The sequence below is a fragment of the Carettochelys insculpta genome, chromosome 1 (assembly GCF_033958435.1).
Source record: "Carettochelys insculpta isolate YL-2023 chromosome 1, ASM3395843v1, whole genome shotgun sequence".
In the NCBI taxonomy this organism is placed as follows: Eukaryota; Metazoa; Chordata; order Testudines; family Carettochelyidae; genus Carettochelys; species Carettochelys insculpta.
In genome coordinates this window covers 182,887,673-182,899,356 of record NC_134137.1, presented here as the reverse complement: position 1 = coordinate 182,899,356, position 11,684 = coordinate 182,887,673, and the positions used below count along the sequence as shown (strand labels likewise).

At 44.3% G+C, this 11,684-nt stretch overlaps 1 protein-coding gene across 1 annotated transcript in view; it reads left to right on the top strand.

Annotated features, from left to right (window-relative positions):
- Positions 1–1,178: 1,178 nt before the first annotated feature.
- The window catches only part of MAP3K7CL (MAP3K7 C-terminal like), a 68,948-nt gene continuing 58,442 nt past the window's right edge, over positions 1,179–11,684 (top strand). Inside the window, exons 1-2 of the mRNA XM_074983451.1 lie at positions 1,179–1,526; positions 3,849–3,957. Of these exons, the coding sequence (XP_074839552.1) occupies positions 3,888–3,957 (70 nt within the window). The 5' untranslated portion in view covers positions 1,179–1,526; positions 3,849–3,887. The remainder of the gene's footprint in view (positions 1,527–3,848; positions 3,958–11,684) is intronic.

The following is an 11,684-nucleotide window of genomic DNA, read 5'->3' as shown; positions in this document are numbered from 1 at the left end:
CACCCTTTTAGGTACTTGAAAGCTGCTCTCATGTCCCCTCTCAGTCTTCTCTTTTCCAAACTAAACAAACCTAGTTCTTTTAATCTTCTCACATAGGTCATATTTTCAATATCTTTTTTCATTTTAGTTGCTTGTCTCTGGACCCTCTCCAATTTCTCCACATCTTTCCTAAAATGCGGTGCCCAGAGCTGGACACAGTACTACAGTTGAGGCCCAGAGAATGAACCAGAGAATCTGGCCTTGGATGGGCCATCCTTGAGACATTTCAGAATACAATAATTTGGGATAACCCATCAAATTAATTTTACATATATTTTGAAGTTAGAGAAACTAACTTTTTTAAAGTGCTGTTGTAACTGTATTAGTCCATGGGTTCCAAAGTATTAGAGAAACAAGGTAGGTGAAGTAGTATCTTTTATTGGCCCAATTGCTCTTGGTAAAAAAAAGGCAAGCTTTTGTTAATTAAAAAAATCCTTAGTACAGTGATAAGTGCAGCAAATACACTGTTAGTCAGTCTCATGTCCTGTTGTATCCTTTGCACTTTCAGAGATCACAGTGATCCAGAAGAAAGCATACATCCAATAGGGTGTTTAGGTTATGCTTGTAATTGCGTCAGTCTGGACAACTGCTGCTATTTTTCCACAGCATTTTTTCCAGAGTCAGTTACTAATTACCTTGTTTATAGTTATTAAACTGACTGGCACTGGAAGAATCTATAAGCTGTTTCTTTTGAATAAATTGCAATTTCAGTTCCCATCCAAAATATTTGTAAATACATCTGCCTTCAGAATGTATTTACAATAAAGGCTATACACAACTCTAATATACTGCTAAAATTAATTGTCACCTTAATATTTCTGTCATTTGTTGTTAATCTGTTATTAGACATTTTACCAAAGCCACTACAAACTGAGCTTAAAACACTAAGCCTCATCCTCTTTGTTAGTTTTGATAGTTGCTTCTATCATTTAATAGTTTGCGTGTAGCCAGTCCAAGTTGGCAGTGTCACCCCAGGCTGCTTCGAGCCACAGACATTTTTGCTGACTGGAGTCATGCTATCTTTGCCAGTTTGCTGGAATAGACACAGACACTGATTGGGTCATGCTGAAAACATTCCTGTCCTGTGAAGCAAGTCTGTTTGTATTTTAGGTTTGCCAGGACTAATGAATTAAAAATCTTGAACTCTCCACAGTTTGCTGCTTAATAATGCCTCTAAAGTAGGATTTTTTTTCCCTTTGAAGCATGACAACGTCATAAATCTCATTGCTGGAAAGGAAAGGAAGGGAGAGTGGAATTGCGAAGAAAAGTAGAAAAGGGTAGTCTTGAGGGACAGCAAAGCCTATGGGAAGTGCAGGTAGCAGCATGTTGCCTTAACAGCTGTCTCAGCTTCTCAGACTCTGTCAGTTTGTTACTATGTAGCAGGTGCAGCCTTTTCTTTTATTGAATCTTTACTCCATAAAGGCAACGACAAGCCAAGGCAGTGGCTGGCCCTGGATTATACAAGTGCAGACTCTCCACTAAGTGAGGTAAGGCAACAGGTGTGAAAACTGAACTAAACTGATAGAGCTGTAGCTCACTTAATCTGAGTTCTGCTACAGATTTTATAAAGAAACAACAGCTAGTTCCACAGACTGTCTTCATCAATATAGAACTGCTTTTTGGGATCCTTTTAAATACCTCATTACACTCAAAGTTGCCCACTTCCATACCCTTTTGTTTACGGAAAGATTATCCTTTTTATGTATGAGAAAAATAAGTGGGAACTGTTTCATTTCCATCAGCCGATCGGACATGCATCATCCTATTTACACACCCAACACTGTAAAGAAGGTTTTCCTGCCATATCATTTTCTTTATTTTCTTTTTGATGATGGAGACCATTGAGGAGTCTGCAGAAAATCTATTGAAGAAATCATCTTAATACATTAAATGCACAGATAATGAGATAACTGGCTGGTGTACAGAGTGTGTGTGTGTGTGTGTGTGTGTGTATAAACATATATTTTTATATGGGATTTTCTTTCTGTAAATTAAAACAAAGTGAAAAATCTCTTCTGTTGTATTAAAAATGTTAGTTATTGAAGGGAATATTTATTTTTACCCCAGATTGATGGTTAAATACTGGTTATTTGTAAACTTTGTAGAACACACAGTGAGTGACTAGGACAAGATTACTGATTTACTTCAGACAGTGCTCAGTTATGGTAAGCTTAAGGCTTCCAACAAAAGAGGTCCTATCATATTTGTTGTTAATGGTATTAACATCCATGAATGTCTTTCTCATTTCTTAGTCTGTTGTATTACATGTGAAGTATCTTATAGTGTAGAAGACCTGTACACTGATGGTTATCAGATGCTATGCATGTGTGATACAATATATAATGATGAACAGTCTTGTTTTCAAAGCTGTGTGAATTTGTCTCTCTCTTTTGTTCTGCGTTTGAGAGCTGGGTAAGGGTATATGTTATGATAAATAGTTTTGGTTTTGCAATTGTTCTGTTTTTTTTAAATAAAATAAAAATGAAAGGTCTCAGATACTTTTCACAAAGAGAGTGTGGAAGAGGGAGATTTTTACTCTAGAAAAAGTTACTACAAAAACATTTTGAAGATTTAAAGGAATTGTTCTTTAATGCAGAGTGATGCACTTTAAAATGAAATAACTCCATATGCTGCGGTGTTCTTTGGATCAGGCCCCCAAAATGCATTTTGTCTGTTTAGATGACTGCGTGATCTGTCTTCTGATTGATGCTGGTTGGGTGTGTGTTTGTTCTGATTAGTAATAATAGAAGAAGATGAGGTTATTTGTGAGAATCCTCTAAATATCAATATGAAAAGAGACTGCTAGCTCCAAAGTAAGGATTTTGAAATAATTGTTCTTTTAAAAAATCTGAGCACCATAAAACAACAATTGTGATCAGAGTTCACATCAATGGATTATTGTGTAACATTTTGACAGGGTAACAGTATCCCTCTGCTGTCCTAAATGCTAGGACAGACAAAACAAAAAAAAGTAAATGCTGAAATCAGTGTGTCAAATTTGTGCTTGGTAGTACTGTACTGCTTGCAAAGGATTGATGTCAGGGATGAATTTGCCTCATTTTATGCATCACCAAGCAAGACCTTATAATGATCTTCTGTAGTATCATCTTTATGTAGTACGATAATAATTAAACCTAGCGTTAAATTAGGTGTTGCAATTATGGTGTAGGAAAACAACCATTGCTTTCTAAAGTATTATGGAAAAAGCTGCAGTGTGATGAGCTTAAGGAACTGTCTTTTCCTTTTCCTTCAATTAAATGCCATATTTTTTATAGAGATATACCATACCTTTTAGCAGTTTTGTCATACTTTCATAGGAAATTAGAAATCAAATTATTTAGTAATGTTTTGCAGTTATGTTTTTATTTCAGTGGTATTCATTTAGTAGTCCACATGGGTATGTCTCATTAAAACTGTTATTTGGAGTTGGCAGACCCAGAAGACAGGCCAAGAGCTAACTAAGGTCCTGATCCTGTAACTGACTCCCTCGCCAAGGTTTTGTGAATTAACAGTCTTCTGACTTTTAAATGTGCCACTGTCAAGGCCAAGGCTGAGATATGCTGTTAGGGCAATGTGAGGAAGTTTATTTTATTGCACTGTATCTGAACTATGGATAAATCAAGGATTTAATTTATGTCATTGAATTTAACTTTAAAAAATTTTTAAAAGAAAAATGTAGCTCTAGGCATGTCACTTTAAATGAGAATAAAAATTCAAAAAGTGCTACTATAAATATGTGCAAATCTCTAATCTGAGGATGTAATGGTTTCATATGACCTGTAATGTGTTCAATATTTATATAATTGCAGCTGGAACACACAGATAAACGTGTAGGCTCAAGTGCCCACATGATCACCACAGCAAGAGTACCTGCTGATAAGCCAGTACGAATTGCCTTCAGTCTAAATGACACTCCAGGTAAAGTTTAATTTGATGGAACAAATCAAAATGAAATGTTTCTAAGTTTTATAAGTTCCTACTAGTATTTGTAATACCAAATTAAGTCTAATGTCAAATATGGACCTTTTCCATGTGTGCAAATCAATTTTCCTGTCTGATAGCAACAGTATTGTTAATGGAAACTAACAAAAGATTAAAATCACTTGTCCAGTAGCCTAGCTACCATAAAAGTGAGATTTACATCAACAGAATGTGGAGTAAATACAAAACTACAACTGAATTACTAATATATTTCAATGGAAAATTGAAAAACTTTGCGGAACTATTTTTTAATTGTGTTGTTTTATTTTGATGGGAGGGCATAGCTGACATCTAAGGAAAGGACAGAAGAAATACAGACTTTCCAATAGGCAGAAAGATTGAGAAGTATCAACAGAGCACCCAGCGTGAAGGGTATATTCAGGAAGCAACTACTTGACATGGCATGTTTTCTAACAAAGTACTACATTTTCCATTACCTTTTGTCCTGTAAGTTAATGCTGACTGAGAAACTACTTCCCCATGTAACCTGTGTACATGTGAACTTTTGGATTCATGTTACTGACTGTGCCCAAATTTTTGAAAATGCCTAGATATAGTTTGGCTACTTTCTCACTAGAGATTTTTGTCAGCAAAGGGGGTGTTTTGTCAACAAAACCCACAGAGCGTCCACATTACCAAGGCGTTCTGTTGCCAGTAAGTTGACAGAACGTGCCACTTTTGTCAAGAGCATTCTGCCATTCCCCCATGAGGCAGAATGTCTCTCTCGACAGAGATCTGTTGATGGAAAGCCAGTCTGGACATTCTGAGGGGCCATCTAGCAACAGAAAAGTTCTCCATGGCACCAGGTAGCTGTCCCAGGGCACATCCTGTGCACAGCAGTCAGGTCCCTGCCTCTGGCCATTTTTAAAGCTGTAGGGAGCTCTGGAAACACCGTGCCAGGAAGCTGAGCGCATGGAAGCAGTCCAGCAGCATGCTGTCTATCCCCACACTCTCAGAGCCACTCCTGACAGTTGAGCTGGGTGAAATGGCAGAGAGCCAGGCCCCTGGTGACCCCCATGGCCCTTCCAGGGAGCAAGCTGAGGGGTCATAGGACCCCACCGCAGGGTGCAAAATGCTGGGCCCTCTCCTGAACTGAGCCCAAGATCCAGGACCTCCTGGACATGTGGGGTGAGGAACAGACTCTCCTCAATTCCTTGTCCAAGAGGAGTAACACCCCCACCTACGTCTGACTGGCCACCATCCTGGCAGAATGGGGCCACCCCACCCACACCATAGAGCAGGTGCACGCAAAAGTGAAGGAACTGAGGCAGGGCTACACCTGGGCCCGCGATGCAAGGTGCAGATCAGGGGCAGGACCAGCCACCTGCCCCTACTACCAAGAGCTCCAACACCTCCTGGGGGGTTGACAACATCTCCCCTCACCTGCGTCCATGGAGGAGGCCCCACCTCACTCCTCACCTGCAGCTGGAGCCTGAGGAGGAGGAGCAAGAGCACCCCGGGACCCAACCTATGCTGGAGACAGACATGGGGTCCAAGGACAGCGGCAGGTCCCTGGTCATTGCCCTGGGCTTGGGCCCCTTCAGTCAGACCTCCTCCAAGGCATCCCCGGAGCTTTTCCAGGGTTCCTCCGGTAAGTACCTTGCGCATCACCCACCCCAGGGCATGGGGGGTGGGCGCAGATGGCGAGTGCTGCGAGCCTTGCCAAGCTGCCTTGGGCACAACCTCTCAGTACAGGCCCAGCATGTGGAACCATGTGCGAGCCAGTGTGTCCCATTCAGCCCCCAGGCATGGGAGCCAGCCAACTGCCAGCCTCACAGGAGGCCGGACCAGCCCCAGGCTCCGGGAGTGGGAGGGCCCGCCATCTTCAGCCATGGCTGGAAGTGGGCTAGCCATACGGGCACCAGCCTGACCCCAGACACACCAAGAGGTTCAGCTCCTGGCACACAGGCGTGCCTGCAGACAAAGGTCAGCACCTGCTCCTGTGGACAGCGCTGTGAGCCACATGGGTATGGGGGACCTTGGGAGGACCAAGCTGCACCTGACTCACCTGCCATCTATGTAGGGACCCCTTTGTGGCCAAACAGTCTCCCCTCTTGGCTGCCAGCTCATGGAGCCAGGGGTGTGTGTGCAATTGTCATCCCAGTCCCCGAGGCACCATGGAATCCCCATGTGGCAGGACCCACTGTGCAGGCCATGTATAGCTGTGGTCCTGGCACATCCCCATCCCGTGACCCAGGGCGGGTGTTGTCAATGCTCAGAAGCGGGAGCAGGACCTCGGGGTGTGTTGCATGCATGACTCACCTTCTCTCCTCCTTGTCTTTCCTACAGCAGAACCCACACTGAGCGAGGGCTGAGCCATCCACACCAGGGCGAGCCATCCCTGAGGCTATACCAGGGCAAGCTGGCACACCCCAATTGAGAGGGTGGGCCCATGGCTGGAGGGGACATTGCTGGGCTGAAGAGGATCTCCAGAGGGCCCAAATGGCCACCCTGTGGAGTATGACTGACCTTCTCGAGTGGCAGCCGCGGGATGACAGGGAGAGGTGGGAGCAGGACTGGAAGTAGCCGTCATGGGCCTGGGACCCACTGATGTCCCACTTTAACACCACCACCAGCATCTATCGAGACCTGTTGGCCCAGTCACCCATGGCTGCCACCCCTGCTTCCCTCACCCCAGCCTCCCCACTGCCCTGCCCCCACCAGCCATCACTCAGGTCATCGGTGGGCGATGGCCAGAGCCTCCCCCACATGCTCCCCCTGTTGACCCAGACCCCCCTACAGCCCCACTGCCTCCATACCTTCTCATGTTCACAGCCCCAACCCATCCCTTACAGGAACCCTGAATCCACAGCCTTGGGAGGGGATCCCAAGGCCATGCTGCTCAGGGTCCCACTCCTCTGTGAGGTTACAGCCTCCACCCCCTTCATGGACTGAGCCCTGCCCCCACCACTGTCCCTAGATCACCTCTCCAGGTTCTGATGCTCCCTCACCCCGTCCCAAGCCTCCCATCCTAGTTCCAATGCCCCCAGCCCCTGTGCCAACACCCCCCAATTTATATAGTTCACTGTTCTTGGAGTTTGTAAAGAGTTTTTTAGGACAACATTTATTTCAAACACATTTCTCTTTGTTAGATTTAAAAAAATATTTGAACATCCCCACGTCCACCTTTATTGGGGAGGGGACATGGGAGGAGTCATGGGGAGGACAGGGCAGGGCTGTGGGGCTGAGGCCCTCACTGGGGGTGCCGTGGGGAGGGTAATTGAGTGTCATGGCAGAAGGTCTCCCTTAGGGCCTCCCAGATCCACAGCCCATCCCTGTGGGATTGGCAGACCACAGCTGCACACAGCTGTTTGTAGCTGCAGCTGGCGTCTGCCTTCCACCCCAGGAGTAAGGTCTCCCTCTTTCCCTCCACAATGTTGTGGAGAGCACAACACGCTGCCACAACTTGGGGGACATTGTGCTTGCCTATGTCCAGGTGAGTGAAGAGGCAACTGAAGTGTGCCTTAAGGTGGCCAGAGACACACTCAGCCTGCAGCCATGCCTGCCAGTTGAGCTGGGCATTAAATAGTTCCTGGCTCGGGTCCAGCTGCCCAGTGAGGCAGCAAGGGTGTGCTCCTCAAAGGCGGGGTCTGAATTGTCCTCCCTGGGGAGGAAGAGGAGGAGGAGGAGGATAGCCAGGAGGAGGTTCAGCAGAAGCTGAAGCACCTCTGGGTGGTGCCAGTGCAAGCCTGGGGGCTGCTCTAGCACCATGGGTCACTAGAAAATGCTAGTGTCTCTCTCTCTCTCTCAGGAAGTAAGTGAGCCCTGCTGTAGCAGCTGTGCTCTCCCTCAAGGAGGTAGGCATCCCTCAGCATGGGCAGGGAACGTGTGTTGGGCAGCAAGGACCTTTAAGGGTGCACCTTGCTGGGGATCCCAGAAGGGACTGCCAGCCATGCTATCCTGTCTGACTGTGTTCTGTGGGCCATTCTGTTGAGAAAGCAGTTGGGCGGTCTGGAGGCTCTCTGTCAACAGAGCGGATCAAAAGAATGATCTGTTTCTGTGTCTGGCTGCAATCTGTCCACGGAAGGTATCTTCTGACAGTAAATTCTGTGAACAGATCATTCTATGGCAAATGGAGCCTTTGTGAAATTCAGAATGCAATAAAGTAAACCAGCAACGGGGAAGTGCAATGATAGCAGGAAGCTAGTCCTCTGCTGCCAGTGCTAGGGGAAAGCCTGAAGGCAAAGCTGAGGTCTATACAGAGCCTGTAACCTACAAGGTGGATGGAGTAGCTCATTTTCTGCTCCCAGAAGTCACAGATCTTTTCAGTTAAGTTATTCCATTTTGTTCATTCTTACACAAGGGGGTAACATGCACATTTTACACAGCATTCAGGATATGGAGTATTGTTATTCCTCCAACAGCCTTAACTATGCTCCACAATTTTTTTTTCCATTCTTTGCATCCTTATTTTCTCTGCATGTTCAAACTGCTTTTGTGAATGCTTTTTACAAACAGGATTCCATTTAGACCTGGTATAAGTACATGTGATTCCCCAGACTTAAGTGTAACAGCATCCACTTATACCACATTTGAATTGTATTATGGAGCAGAATTAAGGCTGTTGTAGATATAATAATGCTTTGCTTCCAGAATTCTGTAGGAATACGATCTCAACTTCACTGTTACATTCTTGGTTTTTGTCACCTTTCTTTTTTCTTTTATAATTTAAAGATTTTTGTAAATAATATTCCATATTTATTACTACTTAACATTATAGTAGAACCCAAGACCAATGCACATGACAGCACTGAAGGAACCTATACTTCTGTCTACTAACACAGTCCATTTACAAAGATATGTGATATGTAAAGGTTGGGAGAAGAAGGATACAATCACTGGGGAGGCATGCCCATGTATACTATTGTATATAATTTTGCAAATTACAGTTACCAGTATATTATAACATTAAAGTTTAACCTATTTCTATCTGCCTGTCAAGGCAGCCTTAACAATCTGATTTGTTTTCGGCATCATGGCAGTGGTAGGTCTTGAAGAGGGATATTTTAAGGAGGGGAGGGAGAGTCATAAATTGTAGATGAATTATCTGCTCATGTAAAGAATGGCTAATTGGCCAAAAGAGGCTTACACAATGGGCAAAGCAGAGGAAATGGAAGGGCAAGCTGATAAAGGACAAGAGAAGACAGCACGGGACAATGCTGTGAAGGGCATGGAAGGTCAAAGTTCAGTTATATGGAAAATCCACACTTCTGAACAACATAGTTATGCTGGTATAGGTTTGTAGTGTAGACCAGAACAAAGAGACTGCGGCTACACTGCATTCTGCTTTTGGAAGCAGAGTGCAAATGAGCAAGATCAAAAATGGAAATGAAGTATGTATTTACATATTTCATGCCTCATTTGCAGATTGTCATGCAAGTGTGCTTCTGGAAGAGGCTTGTCTAGAAGCAAAAACAGCCATGTAGATGGGGTTCCGTTGAAAACATACCCCCTTTCAAAAGAACCCTTCTCCCTGAAACAAAATAGGAAAAAGTGTTCTTTCGAGTATTGTGTCCAGCTCTGGGCACTGCATTTCAAGAAGGATGTGGAGAAATTGGAGAGGGTCCAGAGGAGAGCAACAAAAATTATTAAATACCTAAAAAAATCTGACCTATGAAGGATGATTGAATTCGGTTTGTTTAGTTTGGAAAACAGAAGACTGAGAAGGGACATGATACCAGCTTTTAAGTACCAAAAAGATTGTTCAAGTGGGAGGGAGAAAAACAATTCCCCTTAACCTCTGATGATAGGACAGGAAACAATGGATTAAAATTTCAACAAAGGAGTTTTAGGTTGGACATTAGGAAAAACTTCCTAACTGTCAGGGTGGTTAAGCACTGGAATAAACTGCGAAGGGAGGTTGTAGAATCTCCATCATTGGAAATACTTCAGAGCAGTTTAGATAAACATCTGTCAGGGATGATCTAGATGGTGCTTGGTTTTGCTGTAAGTGCAGGGGACTGGCCTCAGTGACGTGTTGAGGTCCCTTCTAGTTCTAGTTTCCTATGATTGTATGGTTCATTTTTTCTGGAGTCTGAATATTGACTGTACCTTGACCAAGAAATTTTGACCTTAACGATAAAATAATTGACTACCCTGGTATAGGGTAAAAGAAAAACAAAGCAAAAAAAAAAAAAACCAACCAGATTTCATGGTCCATGATGCGTTTTCCATAGCCTTAAATTTGAAGTGCTCTAATAATAACCATATCACTGATTAATCCTTAAAACCACATTCTGTTATTGGTAGACAGTAACGCCACTTTTTGAGGATTTCATTAGAATTTATGAGAAATGCCCTTGAAGCACGTGAGACCATGAGTCTCCCAGTGTTGCACTCATAAAAGCACACTCAGTTTTTTTCAATGGACATAGCAGTATGCCAGATTTATTTAAAGTACAAAATAGATATCAGAAATCAGCAAGGCGTACATTCACACAGCACAGCACACTAAACGTTCTGCCGCTGGTGTTACAGTTACCCGTTCTTACCAATGTTCAAGTCAGTCTAGTGGCCAGCTAGACTGAGCATGAGTAGGTGAGCTGGGCCTCAGCCAGATGCATCTGGAGGTCCATTGTTATTACAAAATGCCCCAAAGTCCCTTGGCTGTTGCCCGGTTTTTGTAGGAACAGAGTCTCATGTAAGCCTATGGACTTTTCTGTGTCGTGCTTGGATTATTAATTACAAACTGGTTGTTTCTGCAGTTTTCTTTCATTTGCAGCATTTTGTTTTCAAAGCCACTCTTTATTATTTCATATTTTGTTTCTGATTTAGGGTGAATGCCTTTGCAATTTAGCGTCATCATTCTGCACTTTCTGGCCATCAGGGTCTAGGTGGTCTATTTGGTGCCTTGTTTCTTCACTCCCTGTTTTGTAATTTTCTGGCATCTTTTCTTTTATTTATTTACATACTACACCTACCCCATTCACGCACAGAAAAGTGCAATGATTTCAGAAACAAACTTCCAGCAGGACCCAATAATCCTATCAAGGCAGAATAGAACGGAGCAATCTCCTATATTACTAAATCAATATGTAAATTTACATGTCATTAAGTAAACTTATATTAAAATTAATTCATCATAAACTAAGCCAAACAGTTCCATCTCAAAAACAATTTTAACACAGATTGAACCTCCCAAAACTGGCATTCTCTTGTCTGGCAACATTCATGGTCTGGCATGACCACGGATATTACTAGGCAAAGACCGTGGGTTGGGAGGCTATTAGTGGGAGGGCCAGACAGAGCCCAGTGATAGGGAAGCCTGGCAGAGTTTATGTTCTCAGCTGGAAATGGCCTTTGGTGGGTCTGGGGCCATGCCAGCAGCTTGGCCAGAACTGAACCTGATGCCCAGAATGCCGGGGCTACACTGGCAACCTAGCCAAGGTTGGAGCCAGCCTCTGGGGCTGGGCTGGGGCCAGAGCCAGTGCCACAGCCTAGGCTGGAACTGGTCTCCGCAGGACTACGGCCAGAGTTGCTCCCGCAGTGCTTGTGGGGCTAGGGCCATGCTGGTGGCTTCTTTGGGTCTTGAGCCCATGCCCGTGGGGTCAAGGCCACTCCAGCAGCCAGGTTAGGGCCACAGTCAGCTCTGGGACTGGGGCCATACTGACAGCCCAGCCAGGGCCAGATCCGGAGCCAATGTCTGCAGGGCTGAAGCCCGTGTC